Source organism: Mya arenaria, chromosome 6, assembly GCF_026914265.1.
Source record: "Mya arenaria isolate MELC-2E11 chromosome 6, ASM2691426v1".
Lineage (NCBI taxonomy): Eukaryota > Metazoa > Mollusca > Bivalvia > Myida > Myidae > Mya > Mya arenaria.
Window position 1 is genome coordinate 33,039,868 of NC_069127.1, and position 23,595 is coordinate 33,063,462.

The 23,595-nt window shown below is 33.2% G+C and overlaps 1 protein-coding gene across 1 annotated transcript; it reads right to left on the reverse strand.

Moving 5' to 3' along the window:
* Positions 1-1,603: 1,603 nt before the first annotated feature.
* Positions 1,604-16,542, reverse strand: LOC128237732 (sodium- and chloride-dependent glycine transporter 1-like). Its single transcript, XM_052953315.1, has 14 exons — positions 16,210-16,542; positions 14,037-14,168; positions 12,876-13,028; positions 12,477-12,570; positions 11,149-11,290; positions 10,707-10,841; positions 9,786-9,889; positions 9,413-9,537; positions 8,390-8,502; positions 7,601-7,732; positions 6,336-6,435; positions 4,424-4,524; positions 3,142-3,318; positions 1,604-2,411 (listed from the first exon to the last, which is right to left on the reverse strand). The coding sequence occupies exons 1-10, from the start codon at positions 16,502-16,504 to the stop codon at positions 7,670-7,672; spliced, it is 1,356 nt and encodes a 451-aa protein (XP_052809275.1). The 5' UTR covers positions 16,505-16,542; the 3' UTR covers positions 1,604-2,411; positions 3,142-3,318; positions 4,424-4,524; positions 6,336-6,435; positions 7,601-7,669.
* Positions 16,543-23,595: the final 7,053 nt, after the last annotated feature.

Genomic DNA, 23,595 nt, shown 5'->3' on the forward strand with positions numbered 1-23,595 from the left:
TATTTTTGGCATAGTTTTGGGACATAACTCAAAGTCATGAATTAACCCAAACAGTTGTGTCCCCTTTTTATTTTAAAAAAATAAATGATTCAATATTAAGACTTATTAGGTGACTAATTAGCAGCCCGGCCAATGTAAGACGCGGGGATAAAGACGCTGTGCACAAATTATTCAATCAGAGTCTCTTTCAGATTTACCTTAAAAACTATTTTATTTTCGAGCATGACTAATTGAAAATTGAGAATTATCAGTAATTGTTATGAAAATTATCATTAATATATTTATTAAAAAAAGGGTTCTACGCTTTTAATTCTTATATTGATAACGTCTTTATGTAACAATACCATCGGCATAGGGTAGATAGAGTGATATAACAAAAAATAGAACAAAACTCACAAACAGAAGTCAACATAATAACATTAATCGTCATATAAACTAATCTAACTTTGTCACATTTATAAGCAAAATCAAATTTATCCCATTATGTAAATCTACATAGTTCTGGAATGGGTCCATCACTTTTGTTAAAGTGCAGTGTTCTTGCGCTAAACAATAAAATAATTTACATACCGGTCGATTGAAAGTTCACTCTGGTGCGAGTGATCTTCCGTAGTTTTCGTAATTGTCGAAATTTTGTCAGAAGGCACAAAAAGGAACGACGCGGCTCATATTTATTGTAAACCTGAATTAAGTCAAGTCAATATTTTATTTGCAAATACATTTAATACATTGCCATTACACTGAATAAACAAGCATGGCGGTGAAATTTACAGTAAATCAGCATAATTGTAGCATCATATTATGGGAAAAAAGGTATGCAAACTATATGGGTTGCTAAGATCATCTTCAAAGTCTATTGATAATGTATAATTTGTCCCTGACTAGCGTAGCTTTTTCCTCCCTCATCTCTAGCTTTCCGGAGTGCCGAGAACAGCTGGCGTCGACGCTCGTTTATTAACTCGGCAGATATCGATCGCTGATTGAGTTATTGGTCTTTAAAAGTTTTCATTAAAATAGTTTAATATTATGAAAGACAAACTGCAAATACCATACATTGAAAAAAAGTTTGAAACGTGACAAAAGAAGTCTGGACTCACCTAAACGACAACACAGATCCCTAGGGGTGCAGTAAAAAGTGTAATGTAATCCATTCTGTTGAAACGGATCTAACGCCAGTTTAATCCAAATTAAAAAGACATTAGATGGGACAAGTTTAACTGTTATGGAGTGTTTTCGACGATGGTACGTATTTTCTAAATATTTTCTAAGATTATGGTGCCAGATTTTCCAATTATTTATCAACCTTAAAATTTTGTTTGTCATTGATGTTTGCTTGTTTGCTTTTTCTATTTTTGATTCTGATTCCGCTTTTCTCCATTCGCTGAGTCTTCACATATCGCTGCGTCCGGAAGACGGCAAAATGGGCGGCAATATGGGTACCAACAGGGGTTGCATTTTTGTAACCAGAAAGTGCACTTCAGTCAATGTTTTACAATATTGTATCCAACGGCTTTCTTTTTAAAATTAAGTCAAATTAAAACGTCACAGATCATTGTTAAATGGACGATCTCGAATATTTTGAAACTAATTTGTATTTTTTTCTGCAAACGAAAATTCAACAAGAAATAGAACTCTTTGTAAAGATTTTTCACCTTCTCATTGCACCAAAACATATAACAAGGAATTTTTCATCTGCACTTTCTCAATCGTGCACCTTCGATCTAAATAGATAGTCATGTCTTTTCAACCTAAGCGTTTAATTCTTAACTAAATCTTGTCCATATTGGATATTGATATGTGTTGATACTATTTGGTTTTAGCTCGATTTAAAGATAGCTGAAAGCTGATATGTATTAATTTCTTTTCATTTTTCCTGGATATGAACCAGTTCTAGTGTGATTTTAGAGATCAGAGAAAAACTACAAAATCAAGCAAAGTTGTCGAAAGTTTAAACACAATCCCCGTTTTATGGCACAGGGTTAAAGCCAAAGACATAGAATACAAAAAACTAACAATCACAAACCAGCACATGGACCAACACCACAAAATTCGAAACATAATGCAATTCAAAATGTAGGTAAGTAAATCAAAGCCCTTATATATACAATTGTATAAACCAAAGTATTGATATACGAAATTAAATGTTCGAAAATATATTCTGGCTTTGTTCAACCAGTTTCGTTTAACAAATGACACAAAACTGTACACAAATTTAACTTCTAAAAAGGACATTAATAATCATATACTGGAATCGTATGCTGCTTAGAGTTAGATCGCACCCCTAACACATGGTATATGATTCTTTCTTGTAGTGATGTTCGGTATGTATAGGACTTGCTTTTGAATATATGCTCAGCTTTCTCGTCGTTCGGGTACCATCCTGGTGCCGGTCGCGTTAGCTGGCGGACTCTCTGTAAAGGAATTAATTCGTCACTTTAAAGGATGTGACCGGGCAACACTAAGACAAGCCTTAGTTTTTAATATAATATAGTGTAGATTCATTATAGATGTTTAATGTTTTTCTTAATAGTTTAACAAATCTTTTGGTCGGAGTAACTGTGGGGAAAATAATGTCAAAACCCATACAGATCCGCTCAAACGAGAAGTTGAACATATGACAACAAATGGATTGAAGTCCGAGTGTTTTTGTGTTCCCGATGCAGATAAATCCTCTCTTGGCAACACTTTCATCAACATTTATTTTGAGGAGTTACGATAAAGGTCGTTTACCTTCTAGGGTTACTTTATTCTTATTCTTTTACATATGATGCTGGCCTCGAAGAGGCTGTTGGAACAAGATAAAAGTTATGTGCATATAAACTAGTTTAAAACCACACCTTATGAACGCGTTTTTCACTAACCGTTGAAAGGCGGTAGTCCCAACTTTTGTTAGTGTTACTAACAATCTTGATGTGTTACTTTGTGCCACTTAATAGGGTTTATATTTAAATGATTGACTGTTGGCCGTGTCCATATATATGCAAAAAGCTACAGAAACATCCTCAGTAGCAAAAAGTTTAAACATAAACCCATGTTGGTTTAGAGTAGCATTTATCCTTAGGTTTTCTATCATTGAACGTTGAAACACATTCACCTTTATTTTGCAATCAATTCATTATTTTTTTAAACTAATATACAAACCTGTATAATTGTACCCGTGCCTTTAATAGCTACCAAAACAGCTGCCACAACAAATATGCTGATAAGCGGAGCGAATGCGAGCACGTTACCCAGCACAACAGCATAGTCCGGGTACTGGTATCCTCCCTTGCCGAACGATGGTACGCCGAAGTTGACCGCAGAGGTGATCAGAATGGTCTTGTACATTTATGATTATAAAGAGCATATTAATCGCTTGTATAAGATTTCTGGCACAAAGAATTTCACTTTATAAACACAAAAGCTGAACCAAGTTTAATGATTTCCAAGACAAATTTGTCTCAGTGAACGAACTTTAAATAATATTTATTGGAACTGATTACAACGTACTCAATTTATACGCTTTTGCTAAACAAGTAAGTGTGTTATGAATCAACACAAAATATATAATAAAGGTGAAATGATACAATGTCTAAACGTGTGTTGTTAAATAGAGGCGCAAAGAAAATGCAGAGATATCAGTGCGGAAAAGGAGACTTTAAAGTATCCGATGTACACAGCAGTTTGCCATTGCATCGAGACCGTTATAGATATGTTAAATATTGATACCTGGTGACCATTCATCATTTTAACTTAATGTAAAAGGACATTGTTTGCTGATTGCCAAGATGTATGACAAATGGTTTCAAGTACATACTAGACCATCATATTTAATTTGATTTTGTAGTTTCGCAGAATATTTAAATATAATATTGAAAAAGAAAGTGAAATGACCGATACTGCAAACTATTAAGGCCACAGAGAGAATTTGTAATATTTTTATTGGTATAATATTTACAATTTCTTTCTCTAGACTTGTTCTCTTTCATTTTAAACCAAAATAGTCTGAAGTCACAAGTTATCAAATATTCACATAACTTTTACTAGGATAACTTTACCTAGTAAAAGTGTATGTGAGAAACAAAGGGGCAACACTCGAAAAGTACAAAGGTATGGGCATGACATGTGCGTTTTTTCTCTGGCAATAAATGTTCCAGTTTTCATTCGAATATTTCGAATGATTTCGGAGTTATGCCAAGTATGAAAATAATTGCACGACATCGACAATTGCCGATATCATAAAGGTTAAGACACTGTCTCGACGTTTTGGTTTTTAGACCAAATAAGCTTAAAATTAAAGTAAGAACTTCAGAATCTTCAAATAGTACTTCTCATACCGGCATTAGTTGATACGGAATTTACTTTACTAAATGTATTCCAGCTGTGTCCGGTTAGATGAAATAGCGTATCAATCCAGCGCTATTTATAAACACATACTACTTACGGATATGAATAATGGTATGATTAAGGACCAGACGATTCGGACTAACAGAGGCGGGCGGTTGCCTGTCATCATCTCTATGTCTTGGCTGAAACGGTTTGCACCTGTAAAAGAGATGAAAAGTGTTACATACGTTTCATGAAGAGAAAAGCCCAATAGCACGCAAACTCAATCAAACGTAAGAATCTAGTTTTATAGGGACTGTTCATTGACAGCAATGGTAATTGTTTACACCATGATTTCGTTTAACTTAAAATCATCTATCACTGCGCCATTTCGGCTACGTCTCTGGGTCGAAAATAGAAAACACTCACTTCATACGTATAACATTTCGAAAATAACGTGATGGACAATCGGAGCTTCTTTCATGTTTTTGTTTTACATTATACAGGGTTATGATAGGCGCCATAATAAAAAATACCATAGTATTTTAATAGAGTAGTTGATGGTCGATATATCATATAAATTTTAACATATCAAACATTTGCTATGTTTTTAGATTCAACGGTATAAAAGCATTATAACAAATATCATTATAGTCGGTTTATTTGTAGGGTGGTATCAACTCGATTTTTCTGTGTAGTCTATTAACGATGTAAACTCACACAAACATCGGCGATAGATTCAGCCGAATAACGAAGCATTGTTTTTTTATGTTATAAATATACAACAAAGACTTTTGTTGCAAAGCATCAAACTGCGCCATAAATCAGTTTGTAATGTTAACAATTTTGTATGGAAATGGATGACACACTAAAAAGAAATAATATTTTTTTAAATATGTTTTCATCGGTTTAATAAAACATCAAGTGACTGTTCTCGTCATATGAGGGTTGTACTGATATATCAATAAACGTTTCGCGATATATGTCACGATACGCTAGACACTTGTTAGGAGATATTGCGATACATATTCTTATTTGCAACTTTAAAGTTATTCCATATACGCTGGTAAGACTATATTTTTTATAACAACGACTTTCATAAACATGAAAATACTGTTTGCTTGTTTATCTGTTATCGCATTTAAGACATATGTATTACAATTGCATGTTTATTTTACAGTTGCTGTAACAGTATCATTATTATTTTTTATTCAAGTGGCGAAACAATGCCAAAATTATTTAATGTTTCATGCTATTTTTTCACTTCAAAATATAAACGCATTTTGAACGGAATGATGGTCCATAAATATGCATTTATCTGTTGTCCTGGAATCAAGCCCTGGCTTTAAGTATTTTTAGGTTTAATTTGCCGTATGCCGTATGTCTGCCATCGCCTTTCCTAGGGAAACTTTAAAGTTTAAGCAATGGTTCAAGGTTAAAAAAATCTTCAAATTTTCAAAGGGGATTGACCTAGAGTAGTCTACATATCGTTACGTTCAAAGGAAATACCAGCCAGGCGAAAATGTTGTCTGCTTCGCTTTTCATTTTAAGCAGAAATAATGTCGTCATATTCTGAAAATTAATTCGTTGGGACAAGCTGCCCATTTTTATAGATGTTAAAAGTGTTTTTATTAAGCGTGCTAAGGAAGGACTACAATAGTTCTATTTTTACAATGTTCTTGCCGTGTTTAAAACATTTCATCATTTAAATTTAACCAAAACGATGTACGATTAACTTAACGACTTTTATACGAATTTCATTTATTACTATTCCTTCTATGGACAACCACAAAACTCGTTACATAAAAGCCGCCCCGCTTCAGCGGTGAAGCAAATAAGATTAAATTTGACCAAAGTATGCCGGTTTAGGTTTGCGCAGTAATGCGAAAGTGTCAAGGGACCATATAATAGGGTGTTTATTATGAAAAGTATTTCCTGTCGTATATACCGTACGGTTAATTTTTTTTAGAAAGTTAGACGGGACGTTTAAATGATAAAATAATTGATATTTTCCGTCCCCCCTACCTTACCGTATATCCAAGAAATGATGATCGTCTCCAACAGGGCAACGAACACGATGTTGAAGTTTGCGATATACCAGTCGGTCAACATAAAGATGTAGTATCCTCCCTGGAAAATTGCCCGTTATGAATTTTATCAACTGTAAAAGCCCCCTGTTCTAGTTTCAGACAAAACTCTACGAGAAAGTCAAGAAGCAAATTAAGATCATTATTGGTACAAACACTTTATATCAATTTGTTGTAAAAAGGGTTCGTGTTTTCAAAAGGAAACTCTGGTCTAGTATCTTAATAAATTCACCTTTTTGCAATTATAACATTTTCAGTTGTTCAGGTAAAATATTATTAAGTCTGGTTAAATTACAGGTGTTTCTCAATACAACTATACAAGTCTGTAATATGACAGTTGTAGTGATTCAACAATGACAACATATCTTTATATATTAATATTACCACTAAAACATCACTTTCATATACTGTATCGTAGGAATATCATAGTCTTAATGAACAAACTCATTATCTACGAGACGAGAGTGGATCAAAGAAAATCTTTTAGCACACATAAATCATTTAATATTTTGGGTTTCAGGTTTTAAATACACGGTTACAATTTTGCTATCAGTTATTAATATTTTCAATAAAATGCATTATTTAGTTAGTAATTACAGGTTTATCACTCTCAATTTATGTGTTTTATATATGTGTATGTATTGATTTGTCATTTTAAATCATGTTGTCAAGAACAACTTTTCAAAAGCGTCTAAGTGAATACCGTTATCATATCTCAACACGATACTATAGCACGAAGAATCCGTAGGTGTGTTAAAAGTATTTTGGATCTAAAACGTTGTCCCCAAACCGAACTTTCACCGCATCAACAAAATAGGTGTGTTTAAACAATTTGCTTTCTCTTATACTTAATGGTAAACATTATCACAACAAGTTCATGTAAAACGTAAGGTAAGAATTGTATATTAATAGTTTAAAAAGTGCTTTTGATTTAATGTAGTTTGAAATTTGACTAAATTTAAAGCATATGATAACGAAAAATCATACTTCATATTTATGACAGGAAAACTCATATATATATATCACCTCCGAGCTCCTTTGATAAAAAGGCGAGTAAATCTAAAAAAAAATCAATGAAAAAAGTACATATTCTTGTGTTCAATATCAACGCCCCGTTGTTGTTATGAATTTCATTGAATGGAATCTACAAACCATCTTTAAGTAAAAAAGGTCATACACGATCAAACCTCGCAATCTTATATTCTTACTGATGTGCACAGTGGGATGCTGCCGGCAATGTTCAGAACGGTTAGCAAAGCGGTTATGTGGATGCGATATCAGTGGAGCCGCCGAAAATCATAGTCAACGATCGCATTAATCACTGTTTCAAACGTCACAAACTGAAATCAATCTACGGGTTAACCACATGTTGTATAACAGAATGTTTACTCCATTACAAACAATAAATGATTCATTTCGTTCATCAAATTCATCAAACAATTCTGAATAAAACTATGTTAACTACAGAGAAAAGCCCTTAGCCGACCATTTAAAAAAAGTCGTGACTTTAACCGTATCAGACGAGTATTTAGTTATGTTTATCTGAATCAATACGAAAATAAACAAGGCGTTTAAAACTGATAATTAGTTAGATAAGCTAATACAAAAAGCTTTTCATTTGTCAAGAAATACTTACCATTACATTTGGTAATCAGCTGGCTTTCAATAAGCATATAAAGATGTAAAAAGCCCTAACATTTTTTTAAGAAAAATAGATACGGTTCTGTATTAAAATACGTCACTAGCTAAATACATTTTCTGTGCAAACTTAACATATCGATCCTTAGAAAAATAAAAATAAATGCCATATTTAATGTTGATAAAGCTTATTTTGAAAAGTGTCATTGATTGCAAACTTTAACTCGTTAGCAATACTTTGATCATTGAATAAATGTTAACCATTTAATGCCAGTCATTCTTTTAAAGCACACTACTTTTATCCGCTAGAATATAATACTTTAACAGTCCAAAGAAATGGTAGCGATAATTAAACATACAAATGAGTCGACGCCAACTAAAATAAGAGTGATGAAGAACAGCACAGCCCAGAGGTTTGGTAATGGAAGTCTGCTCAGTGCTTCTGGGTAGGCAATAAACGCCAGGGAGGCACCTGAAACACCCCTAATTCAGCACGTTTTCCATTTGTTTCTTTTTATAATTGATAACTGACAAGGCAGTTTCGAGTTTTACTCAAGGTACTTAACACATGTAGACTTTTTAGTGTACTAATTTCTAAAAACAAATCAACTCAAATGGATGGAAATCTGACACCATTGCCTATATTCGATTATTTATTTTTACACCACTAAAAGAAAATGAATATTCTTTTTTCAAGATTTAATCATTTATAAAGCAGTTTAAATTATCTTAAAGAACATTTGGAAACATTTTAATGCAGGATTTTTTGCCAATTTACAATATTTACACCTCAACTTCCATTCCGTAAATGAATGCCTGTCAGCAATTGCGTTCATCAATCGATGAACGCAACATCTTCGCATATGTTCTGATCGTAATCTATTGCATAACAATATACATGAAAGCTATTTATCTTGTTATTGGTTGTATTGTGTCTGCAGGTCCCGTTAAATATAGATCAACATTTTTAAAAGTGTTAGGTTATTATATTTTAAATATAATGGTACCAGAAGTGTTTCAATTTTACGTTTTATAGTGATTTCAAGTGGTTGATCTTTTCCCGCGTTATTGTGACGTCATTTGAAAAATTTATTTCCGGTTATAGTCGGGTCGTTCTATTTACAGAATGGATAAGAACGGATTACTTAAAGGTTTTCTGAAATGAAACGAACATTTTTTTTAACAATTCTTCAATGAAATAATGAACTATTGGTGTAAATATAAGGAATGAATTGCGGGGTTGATGTCATTATCGGGGATATGGACGCAATTGGGTTGGGCTCCACACACATTGACCAACCCAATCGCGTTCATACATCGATATTGACATCAACCCCGCAATTCATTCCGTAATTAAAAACTTCATTCTTTGGTGGCCTTACCTGAAAATGGAAGGTCGTCAATAGAGACGCCGGTTTCCTTGGCAAGGAATCCAAGAACTGAAAAAACAACCAGTCCACCAAAAAAGCCAGTAAACCCGTCCGCAAAACACACGATCACCGTATCCCTGAAAACAATCCTTAGATTAGCTTATCTCCCTTTAAAGCAATTGATAAACACGTTGTTCTGAGGCTTAAACATTGTTGAAGAGTAGAGATAAATTATTATACAAGTGCTTGATTATGTAATAAGATAAGAAACTGTTCATTGCGAATTTATTTTCGTTCTGTTTATATAAGTGTTATAAGTACACCAACACATTAATAAAGTTTTCTTACGTATATCATGTATAAGTCCTAACGATACTAAAACTACCTTAATGCGTTATGGCTGAACTTGTTGAAACTAGCCATAGTGATGACACCTCCCCATGCCGGTCCCAGCGAATAGAAGCACTGCACCGCAGCCTCGATCCATAACTGAACAACGGAAGGAAAACGTCAAGTGCTCCATGTTAGAGAGTGTTTTCGTTATATATATATATATATATATATATATATATATATATATATATATATATATATATATATATATATATATATATATATATATATATATATATATATATATATGATACCCATACTAGTTATTGAACGTTGACATGTAATTATTGAACGTTGACATGGTACAACAGAGTTACTTTATCCACAACCCTTCTTGATTAAAATTAAACAGTTTGTGGTATGCGATCGTGCTCTATTTCAATCAATAGGGGCAGGGAGTGCAATAACTTTTAATGAAAAATGAATGTTAGTTTCGATAATGAAAAACACATATTATTATTATCATTATTATTATTATTTTTATAATTATTTTTATAAGTATTATTAGTATTATTATTATGATTATGATTATTATTATTATTATTATTATTATTATTATTATTATTATTTTTATTATTGTACAGTTGTGTCTGTTTAAATAAGACTAATTAAAACAAATACATAAAACATTATCAGTGTACCAAGGAAATAAATCTCACCCTCATCACGCTAATACAAAATGTTTGATATAGATGCCAATGACACTAAAGATACTGTGTACATAAAAATAATAATATCGTGCATCTGCAATGGTAAGGTACTCGCCATCGAACTGTCATAAAAAGAAATAGGGGATGACTAAACGGCAAGCGACAGTTTTCATTTAATTAAACCAAAACGAAAAATGTACCAGTGACAAATACTAACTATAACTATTACAATTGATATACTTATAATATACTATTTTTTTTACTTGTGCTTTCAATAGTTTGCTAAAGTCTGGATAAAGGTAGTGCTTGATTCCGTCAACCGCACCGTCCAGAGTGACGCCGCGAATCAGGAGCACAGTCAACAATACGTAGGGCAATGTCGCCGTCACGTACACAACCTACAAACGTTGTATTGTTACGATGGAAATTTGAAATATGTATACATGTATGGAAACGCAGTATCAATTACTTCAACTCAATAATACATTTAAGATTGTTAAGGAAAAAACGTATAATATAAACAAATATCACGTCATTCAATTGATGCATGATGATGTATCACATTGCATTTATTGTGTTAAGTTACATCGCTCTCGATGTGAGCTGGTTTTAAAAAATGAACAATGATGCAACCCGATATATCAGCTGACAAGCATAATAAAGATTGTTTTACGACGAAATCTTAATCAAAACAATTTGTCTTACTTTTCCAAGTGACTTGATACCTTTCCAGAGGCAGAGGAACACCAGAAGCCATCCGAGTGCCAGGCAACCAAGCAAGTGCATCTGTACAGATCCCAAGTCGTCTATACCACGTGACTTGGCCAAAACATTGTTTCTGCGACACAACCACAAGCAGACATTTCGGATAAATTAGTAGAAATTGTAAGACTATTTTGACGTCGACAGCGAGACCGAATTATATGGTGGCTGTCAGATTGAGGAAAGTCTAATTGTATTTAGTAAATTGATACACTTAATAAAAGAAATCGACCGAAATGGGAAAAATGCATTGGAGGACTGTGTGTAAAATAATATTCAAAAACGCTTCGATTGCCTTCTAGATTCGGTAAATTATGAACGGCATATGAAGCATAATACTTTTAAAAACCTTTTAAATCAATTTATTCTCCGCATGATTCATTTTAACTTACAAAGTCGTATTTGTTACAATGGTTGTATACATTTCGCCTCCTTCGATTGATGTTTTCTGAACAAACTGAGGAGACGGTACCTTTCTACCTTCCTATTGTTCTCGTACTCGGTTAGGCCCGAAAATGTTAAAGATATGTCAATTTATTTGATTGTGTAGCATCTGTACCTAAAATTTCCACTAAAATGTATTTTATCAAGGTATCATTATTGGAATCTGTGATGTATTACTTCAATACCCGTTATTGGCCGTTTAAAAGTAATAGTCTAGGCAAGACAACTTAAATATTTGCCAAGATACATGTCAGTAAATACTTATATCATTAAAGGGTTATCATTTTGCACCGGTTGCGAAATAGGTTATTACATCAACATATATATTTACGTGGTTGGCAATATGTAGTGTGACAATGTGATCTTTGGTTTTGTGAAAAGCGTAGTCCCGCAGAAAACTATTATTCCGGCTAAGTTAATAATTCTAAAGAAGTAAAGAGTAATGACAGGGCATGCCATTTTAAGCATGCGAAGCAATTTATAACAGTTTTGGTTTTTGATTATCAAGTTTGCCATGAAATAATTATTTGCTCTTTTTCGTTCTTTTAAACTCAGACTCAAAAAGCTAGTAGATATATCCCCGATTGTTTGTAGAAAATGGTAACTGGTTGTAAAGTCTGTGTTTGTTTTTAAATCAACGGTTCTGTTACAAAATAAGCGCAACTGACAATTAGTCAACTACTCTAAACGTGTTTCTTGGTTTAAAACTTTAGCAACCTCAACACACTTTTTATATTTTCAAACTTCATCATAACAGCATGAGATTCCAAAGCAGTTATCTAAAAAAAGTAACTGATCTACTCATTGTGAACATTTAATTTTCTTACACCCAAAATTCTGTGGCCGAAGTAGAAAAAATCAATTGATCAGATTTATTTGGTGCCATTTGTAACTTCATTTCCGTCAAATTTGTTGATGCATCTGAAAAAAAGAGTTACTTGAAATCCATGAAAGATAATAATATTGTGCACTGACCTTTTTAAACATGTTTTTGTATGATTTTTCAAGCAAACTACCACGCGCAATGAAATTGGTAATAAAGTGGGTATAACCGTCAGTTTGATTCTCAATAGGGTACCCGAGCATGCTATAGATATGATATAAAATAATTGTGTTACGTCTAAATTGTCGAGTGCATACAAGTTTAAGAGCAATCTCAAAATTATCAAAATTGTGTTATTACAATTCAAGTATATTATACTAGACATGTGAAAATTATAACGTACCTATACACAACTCCGTGTTCCAAGGCTGACCACAAGAGGCCCAAGTAAGGCTTGAGTGAAAGGAGTGAATGAGGTAGTAGATGATCCAGGCAAAACACGCCCCGAAGTACCAGTTCACTAAAAGGGATAGTCCAACCATCACAAACCCTATTCCTGGGGAAAAAGGAAATAGCCTCAAAATGTACCAAACCAAGTTTTGCAATGAATTTAATGTTTTCTCTTTTCAAGTCTTAACTTTTAAATGTATGTTAGGACTTGAGTCAAGTGGCACTTACAGGTTAAAAATATGTATACTGAGCTTGTCTCTGTAGTTTCCATTTAAGTATTCTAATTTTGATAGACCTGGAATACCTGATATTCAAATAAACAGAAATATTCAACCATCATAAACGAAACATTTGACATTTTATTTATAACATTACCCAAAACCATTGATCATTTCATTAATATTGTGTTACCCAGGCGAAACACGCTACGCTTAAAAACAGGCTACAAATCAATCTGTATTGACCTCACTGTATGGTTTTTGCGACTTGAAGAATATTTTATGATCATATAAATCTTACATATCAGCTTTTATTAGCGGAACAAATATTCTACTAAAGTTGGCTACGGATCACTTAAGCTACCAATACACCTCATCAGCTCTTCGTTTGTGTATAAAAGATGGAATAGGAAAACTAATACAACGTAAATAAGTTCACTTAAACATATTCTGTTAAAAAGAATACAGGAATTGTACCAATAATTCAGTCAAATGATTCGATCATTTGATTCTTCCAAGTGCCATGACATTAGTTAAATAACTTGAGATATATGAGAGTGCTGAGTATTATTTTCAGACGTATATGTCTGACTTACTAAAATGCATTGCAGTCGGTTCATGTTTTATACGGTTTACTAGTACATACTAATATTTGTATTTTTTAAATGTCTTGATAAAGACAAACAACTTTTGGTCAAATAGAAAATGTCTTAATTGTCGTTTACGTATAATCTAGCAGTTAATATTTTTAATTACACATATACCTTTTGAAAACAAAAATAAATACAGGTTATCATTAATAAAGACCGAGTAGCAAAGATAATAAACTATACCCAACTGATCATACCAAATTTTAGCATGGAAGTACTTGAACACAAAAACTTCATTCAACGAACCTCTGAATAACGGACATATATCCCAGACATTAACGGGGGACTTCCCAGAGAACTGGCCAAGGCAGACCTCAATGTAGTATAGAGGTCCTCCACACGATACCAAAAACAGCAGAAAAGGAATCAGAGCCACACCTGCAACAATGTTATTGTTATAAGAAAGGCAATAAACGTACACTGTCATAACACAAGGCTCAATTAGTTAAGGGCATTGCACAACAAATAATCATTACTGTTTTAAACATCCGTCGAAACAAAACCGTTACATACATATTGCAGCGGTATTTGGGTGGTTAAAATTGGACCAGCAAAACACATCCAATTGCTAGAAGTTGATCAATCGTTCACTCTATAAGATAGCAATGGTAGGTTTCAAATCATTTCGCGGTCGTAACTATTGACCTACAATGGTTATTTTTTAATCGGTTTTGCTCATTCTTTCAAACAAAACTTATTATTAAGAACTACAGTCGGCGCTTTATAAAAATAATTATGATAATTGGCTCTTTTGTATAAAGCTAGAAAAAGTGCTGGTATGGAATATTCCAAAACAAAACTGTATATCATTTAACGTCGGTCCTTTGCAGATACTATGGACCTTTAGGCATCAGCTTGCTGGTAATAAGTTAATTTTGATTCTTCATACTTCACCAAAAAGAATGAAAGAAAGACATAATTTTACCCAATTATACTACCCGAGTTTAAAAATAATGTCCACGTTGGGATAACATTATGTAACTTAATGCACATACAGAAGTTTAAAATATGGTATTGACATCTCTGGACTTACCTTATATTGAATCAAGATACCAGCGTTCCGCTTTACCATATTACTGTTATTATATTGTTGTTGCATTTACTGTGGCCTAAATACATGCCTAGTTTCGAGATGCTTTTGATCATATAGATATTTATGCTATCAATTACATATTACATGGAAATGGATTAGCTAAATGTAGTATAATTTTGCATGTAACTTTCTTAATTAACCAATTTTCGACTTGATTGTCACTCCATTAAAATGTCTTCTCATTGCAATGATGATTATAAGCATGAGATGAAGGGCACTTTTTGTTGCCATGGTATGTTTCCATTGTTTACTTTAACCACAGACATAAAATACAACAGATATATGAACTGCAATAAGTCAACAGGTTTAATGGTCATTTCATTATGGAAAAACGATTAAGTGGAAATCGGTTTCAAATATTCATGCGAAAAAACTGGAATATTCCAAGGCAAAGAATAATATTTCATAAAACAATATAATTTGAATGTTATGTGTTTCATTGCAATTATTAACAAAAAATAAATTGAACTTAAATAATGTAGGACTTGAGTTTATATAACGGTTTATGTGTCTTTCACATTTTCTCTTTATGGTATTAAGGCTGATGACAGCCATTTTGGATTTGGGCGGCCCACAAAGAAAACATTTAGGTTGATCATGGAACCTTTTAACCTTACCTTGAATGTACTTCAATAAGCTAATACTAGAGCAATCAAATGTTTGTTTACTGATTGCCTAGCATTATCAAAGGAGTTACTGTGCTAATAATCGCTTCTGCTTACATACACTATAGTTTGGTAACACAGACATTATTTAGCATTACCTATATTTAAATATGTATAATAGTACATACACTTCAGCTGAATTTCAGTATATTATTGATATTTATTTTACCAAGTGGCTATATAAAATAACATTTTCACGAGTTGCTTCTCTAAAGCAATTCAACACATTTTTAGTTTTAAGAAAATTTTAATTGAAATGGCGTTCATTTGAAAATCCTTACATGTTCCACAATTTTGGGTAACAGTCTTGGATTATGGAATTGCAATTTTGTTTGATTAATGGATTAGAGGGTTATTTTCATTAGGTAAGCTTAACATTGCCCTTGTTATTTCGAATCGCTCATTGATATGATGCCATATTATATTTCATTGCTATACTCTGATTTGGCAAGTCAACTTCAAACGTCGTGTCGAATATCCGCCGCTCCTATCGACAACCAGTATAGGCCGATAATTTATTTATCTTCGTAATTTTACCCGAAATACTGTTTATCAGGCTTGACAATATAACATAACATTGAAAGAACATTACTTTCAACTGACATCAGCAATGATATAAAATAAAGGTTATGTTGATATTTAAAATATTGTGTATACATACCTCCGCCATTACGCTTAACAAAGTACGGGAACCTCCAAATGTTTCCCAGCCCCACTGTGTAACCCACCACAGAGAGGAGAAACTCAAACTGCCCTGACCACGTCTCCCTAACAACTACTGGCCCCGTTGAGCTAGAGTCATGAGAACCGGAAACATAGTCCCCATTGTATCTGGCACTCACATTAGCAGAAATGTCCATTTCGATATCATAATTGACATCTGCTCCTAATTCGGCTGCATTTATATCCTCTCCATTTAATCGCTGAAGTTCTACACTGGTTTCGTCTGCGTTCATCTTCTCCTGGTGATATTTACTATTCAAGAATTAATTATCCGCACGGTGGACTCAGATATACCGATCATGTGTTCCTTGCAAAAGAAGACCTAGCTTAATAATACGGGTCATTAATTCTTGGTTAAACTTTTAGATTTAATCTATTTTCCGGATGGCTTCACAATGTAATTCTGTTCACTTGTATAGTTGCCTTCATATCTCCAACGACTAGGGGTAAAGTGAAGTGTGATCAAACAACCTTTACCATTCAACAATTTTCAGCTGTGTATAAAGAAAAGAACATATTGAAGAGTGATTTTATTATGTTCTCGTATCAAATAGTTGATAACTTCTCAAAACACTTTAGTAAAAATATATGTTTTATATTTAAAGTGTGTTATGAGGGAACGTTCCCAAGGTTTGATTATTACAACACTTTTCCACGTAATATTTAACATTAAAAGTGAGATCACTACGCTTTGTAATTCAGCCATGGCTTTCTAGGAAAACTGATTGCCAAAGTCTCGGACATAGAGATAAACAATGTCGTTTTTTGTTAAGCTCAATACAGTGACCCTCTTAAAAGCAAACTGTACATTTTGGGAAATCAGATGAGCCGGACTTTTACAAAAGCTCTGTAGTTTTCTTCCCATAAAGTTAAATTTAGTAGCTATGTCTATTGAAGATAAATTAGTTATTTTCAACAACATAATAAAATATGTTTTCATAACCGAAACATCAAAATTAAATCTCATTGTAATTATTGATATAGGCAAAGGTTATTTCCATATGAGTTATATCGCACTTGAAGATACTTTGATAATGCACGCGATAAAATATTTCTTTTATTCACATCATAATTTGCATACATATTAACTTCTTGCGATTTAATTTATGAGTTTTTTTATGACTTCGATCATAATCTGCAACGTATATTACATTTTTACTTTCTTTTACACCAATGTTCAATTATAAAAGTACAGAGTCTTTTGAAATAACAAATTATCAACACTCACATGATGATTATGAATTCTTCTTGATAACACAATTGTTCCTATATTATACATAAATACGAGCACTTTAGTTATCAAGATAAACAAAGAAATAAAAACGCTTATCTGCAAGTTGTGTCTCTGTATATACTATAATATACTATGTATATACTCTGACTCCCGCTACAAACTATAGCAACTGTTATAATTGTTATATTTGACAAGTTGCAATTATATCAACTTTGATCACGCACTTTAACACATGTTTTATTGCAACTTCCCGATTACAACTCTCTATGATTTTTTGTAGTTCTTGTTTTGAAGTCAAGACAGCAACAGCAGTAAAGTAAACATCATTTAGTTAACAGTAAAATTAAAAACATCTATATCAGTTTCCTAATATAGTTTAACTGATAAATTTTTGCATCTGATGAATAAGTATAAGTCATCCTAAGTCAAAACAGGAGTATCATGATTTGAGCAGTACTTTACAAAGAAATTTATATATAAATAAATATTTAATGTTATTTTTTTCTTGTTTTTGTTCGATATCCTAAATAAAATGAAAATCGGGATACGCAAATTATAGTATATTAACAAGTATCTTATTTTACTACAGAAATTAACATAATAACAAAACAGTAACAACCAGTGCAATAACCTGGAACACATCTGTCAAATACGTAGTTATCTGAGGTAGTGATATTTAAAAGACGATCAAAGCAGGAATATTCATATGACTTATGTTAATGAGGTACAGATTCAAACCTATAAATGATGTATTGGCGCTTTCTTAACGTTGAAAGGTTTGGCAACGTAGCTATTCATTAAAAAATGATTGATGAAGGCTAATATTTGATTAATTTGTACTTAAATCATGAACTTTTTTATCGCTTAATTCAAATGAATTAAACATGATAATGCATTAATATTATAAAGAAATCATGTTTGTGCAACAACCTATATTGTGTGCCTTTAAAACAGTTATATCCCGAATCACATCTTACAAGAAATGGGCGATGGCTGCGCCCCCTGCCTGAGATTCGATGTTTCCAGTACGAGAGCCTTTAACACCAGAGCCGGTAACAAGCACATCTGATACGATAATAAATAGCACTAGAGCGTTCCCCACTGTGTCAAGCAATGTACCTGGCACATGGGCAGTAGTCGTGGTACTGCTTGTTGCAGTCTCATTGGTTGTCTCCTCCAGCCTTCGCTCGTTCGATAGTATAAATGGCCTGTAAAGAGATTGAAGGGCAAATGAAGGTCAATGTTTATGGGTAACTCTTTTGTACGACCAGTGTTTTTAAACCTGATCTGGATATTACCCACGCACTGAACGACCTCCACGCTGTGAACCGTTCAGTACAATACAGCCAAAAACTCCCCTTTATGTACGATAGAGGACGCGTTTATATGGCAATTGAGAATTTCAACTTTTAATTAAATACCAAAGAAAATGTGTTAAAAAGCACACTGAACAAAATGATGAAGTTAATTCTAAAATATCTGTTCACACTACCATAATTTAGTTTATTTTAAGAAGAGCAAAATGCTTTAAAACTGAATAAAACGCTTTTCATTACGGCGGTTTTCTCCTGTGAAATAACAATAACCAATATCTTATCAATAGCTTAAGGTTATATTTCCATGCTGAAATACATTAACCGTCAAAGGTTAAAAAAAACGGCACGTAATTTTACAGGATGCAAAAAACGCAAACAAACCCATGACGTATTTGTGGTATTTAGATGCCGTTTATGTTTAAATTTGTTTGACAATTTGTCTGAAGATTTAACGCACATGAAAACTCGTCTAGTCAATAGTGTTCAGTGCCATTAATCAATACGGTCATTTCGATTGATTACTCATGGTATTTTGGATAGAGACAAACATTTGAGCATATACAAATATGAATGTAACACATTTTCAAGTTCATTTACGCATTCCTCCGCTCGATATCTGTTTCATGGAACCAGAATTGGCGAAAAGTAAAGCATGTGTTTCCTTTGAACTTTATTTCTTGAAAGAAGGTAAATCGAAATTGATATTTAATCTTCAGCAAACGTCATATCAAGACCAGATTTCATATTTTTTTTTTCTTTAAGTTAAAAATATACGACGAAAACCATAGAAACTACTGGGACAGACTTAAACGCTACCAAGTGCTAAGTCTGCATTATTATTTAAAAATATCATTTTCTTTCAACAGTCAGTTAGGAGAAAGAGTGATCTGTTACTACTTAAATATCAAACGTTATTTTCGTTCCTGGACGAATTATTTGTGTAACTGAAGATCATCAAAAAAGAAGTTGTCAGGAATAATTACTTTAATATAATATTTTTAATTGAGTCATTAAAATCCTGCTATTGAATAACTTTAGCATTACAGACATATCTACTCAGGTGTTTTGACTTATATTAAGAAATATATTGATACAGCAGACATAGCAAGATTTCGTAAACTACATGACCATTCTCAATTCTACTTCAATAGTGTTGATATACACGATCCATCATTTGATGAACAAATGCAAATTATGAATAATGTACAGGTTTTTCAAATACATCATGAATTTAGCTGATCTTTTGCTGTATTTATATTTTTGGCATATTGTGGGGACATAACTCAAAGTCATGAATGAGCTCAAAGATATATAACCGAACCTATATTTTGCAATAGGATTTACAAAAGTTGCGTCCCCTGTATATTTTGAAAAATAAATGATTCAATATTAAGAATCATTAGGTGATGATACTTCGCAACCAGGCAAATGTAAGACGCGGGGATAAGACGTTGTTCACGAAGTCTTCGCTGTCCATTAAGGATGCCGTATATGCGGTCATGTATACGAACACTTAATCAGTACGTGACAGGTACGAGACATATTGGCACGCGTAGAGATACGTAATTAATACGATGTTTTAAGTACGACAATACCATTACATAATGTGTTAAACAGAAAATCTCGATGTTGAGGTACTCTTGTACGTTACCGGTAAGTACTAACAATAGTTAAAAGAGAGGCCCCATAAAGTTGGAGTATTAGTACAGAGAAAATATAATAATCAACTAATAGTTTATTAACCCGAAAATAAAAGTTAAAGTGGTCAGGAAAAATTGATTAAAGTGTTTAATGCTTTCGTTTTGTTTATTTCTTTCTTTTAAATATCAGTGACTTCATTTCAAACTCACCGACTCACTCACTCACTCACCCGCTCCCTCACTCCCTCACTCACTCACTCACTCACTCACTCACTCACTCACTCACTCACTCACTCACTCACTCACTCACTCACTCACTCACTCACTCACTCACTCACTCACTCACTCACTCACTCACTCACTCACTCACTCACTCACTCACTCACTCACTCACTCACTCACTCACTCACTCACTCACTCACTCACTCACTCACTCACTCACTCACTCACTCACTCACTCACTCACTCACACACACACACCACTCACTCACTCACTCACTCACTCACTCACTCACTCACTCACTCACTCACTCACTCACTCACTCACTCACTCACTCACTCACTCACTCACTCACTCACTCACTCACTCACTCACTCACTCACTCACTCACTCACTCACTCACTCACTCACTCACTCACTCACTCACTCACTCACTCACTCACTCACTCACTCACTCACTCACTCACTCACTCACTCACTCACTCACTCACTCACTCACTCACTCACTCACTCACTCACTCACTCACTCACTCACTCACTCACTCACTCACTCACTCACTCACTCACTCACTCACTCACTCACTCACTCACTCACTCACTCACTCACTCACTCTTCGTCATCCTAGTCCATATTCTCATCCTAACCTGTTGTGTGACTATTTGAATGTCAACCTTTTTTTACAACTGTGAACTGCTTGCGATGAGCTCTACATAGTTAACAGAATGGTTGCATTGCGTATGTTTGTCACGCCGTCTTTGCCTGTGTGCATCTGTCCGGTCTTGACTTGTTCAACTATAATAAGTACATGCATTGGGTGATTTTAAAAAGAAAATGGTAAAAGTGTTCACCATGAGGCGACGGCTTGGTACGAATAAAATCCATGTCGATAGGTCAATGTTCAAGGTCACTCTTGAACTACTAGGTTTTTTTTAGATGTGTTTTCATATTTGTATAAGCAGCGAGCTCGAAATCTTTTCCGTTTCGAAAAAAAACAACTTCGACGACTTTATTTTTAACATATGAACGTGCTGAATGTGTTTTACCTTATTTATCACTCTTTCATATCAATTATTCAAATAATGGCTACGACTTTATTATTAACACTTTATATGCACGTGCTGACTGACTTCTACCTTATTTTTACTCTTTCATATCATTAATTCAAATAATGGCTACAACTTATTAATAACACTTTATATGAACGTGCTGAATGACTTTAACCTTATTTCTCACTCTTTTTCATATCAATATTTCAAATAATGACTGTTATTGGAATAACTCTTAAATAGTTTGCTAAAACACGTTAGAAACGCTATTTCAACTGTTTTGGGCTTGATCTTAAAAAAATATGATTTAACTGAGGAAATGTTTTTTTTTATTGTCTGGTGATTTTTTGATCAAGTGAAGTAAAAATACTTTTTTTCTTAATGTTTCAACAAATATTTGCAAACACAAAACAATCAAAGTCTTTTTAAGATTTACCTTAAAAACTATTCTATTTTCTAACATTATGATTAATTGAAAAATGAGAATTATAAATAATTATAATGAAAATTGTCATTAATACATTTATAGAAAAAAAGTTTCAACGCTCTTAAATTTATTGTTTTTAACGTCTCAATGTTAAAATACGGTTGTTATTGACTATATAGGGTTTTATAACAAAAATCAAGAACAAATCTACAAATGGGTCAATCGATTTTGTTCAAAGTGCAGTGTTCTTGCGCTAAACAATAAAACAATTAACATACAGGTCGAATCAAAGTCCACACGGGTGCGAGTCATCTTCTGGGTTTTTTTTGTAAGTGTCGAAAATGTTTTTCCGAAGGCGCAAAACGGAACGACGCGGCTCATATTTATTGTAAACTTTAATTAAGTCAAATTAAGTCAAGTCAATATTTTGTTGACAAATACATTAAATACATTGCCATAACACTGAATAAGCATGGTGGTTAACTTTACAATAAATCAGCATAATTATAGCATAATATTATGGAGAAAAGTATGCAAACTAGATAGGTTGCTAAGATCATCTTCAAAGTCTATTGATAATGAATTATTTGTCACTGACTAGTGAAGCTTTCCCCCTCACCTTTCCGGTGTACCGAGAACAGCTGGTGTCGACGCTCGTTTATTTCCGGCGGATATTGATCGCTGATTAAGATTTAGTTTTTGGTCTTTAAAAGTTTTCATGAAAATAGTTTTATTATAAAAGACAACCTGCAAATTCTATACATTGACAAAAAGTTTGAAACGTGACTAAAGACGTCTGGACTCAACTAAACTGAGACACTGATTCCCAGTTGGGTGCAGTGAAAAGGGTTATGTAATCCATTCTGTTGGAACGGATCTAACGCCAGTTTAATTCAAATTAAAAAGGCATTAAATGGGCCATTTTTGACAGTTTAACTGTTATGGAGGGTTTTCACCGATGGTATTTTCTAAATATTATCTAAGATTATGGTGCCAGATTAACCAATTATTTATCAACCATAATAATTTGTTTGTCATTTATGTTTGCTTGTTTGCTTTTTCTATTTCTGAGTTTGATTTCGATTTGCTCTATACGTTGAATCTGTCTTAACATATCGCTGCATCCGGAATACTGCAAAATGGGCGGCAATGCGGGTAACAACAGTTGTTGCATTTTTGTAAAGATAAAGTGAATTTCAGTCAATGTTTAACACTATTTCGTCCAAAGGTTTTCTTTTTATAGTTAAGTCAAATTAAAACGTCACAAGACATTGGAGGACCTCGTACATTTTGACACTAATTTTTATCGTCAAATAATTTTGTGTAAAATGCAATTGAAAATTCAAGAAGAAATAGAAATCTTTGTAACGCTTTTCTCATCTTCTTTTCACAAAAAAACATATAGCAAGGAATGTTTCATCTGCACTTTCTCAATCGTGC

Bases quoted from the DNA above. Each gene is read 5' to 3' on its own strand.
- LOC128237732 (XM_052953315.1), bottom strand. From the start codon at position 16,504: ATGAACGCAGACGAAACCAGTGTAGAACTTCAGCGATTAAATGGAGAG. The intron at 9,890-10,706 runs GTAAAAAAAATA...TCCGTTGTTCAG, and splicing joins GCAAACTATTGAAAGCACAA to TTATGGATCGAGGCTGCGGT. The intron at 7,733-8,389 runs GTATGTTTAATT...GATTGATTTCAG, and splicing joins TAGTTGGCGTCGACTCATTT to TTTGTGACGTTTGAAACAGT.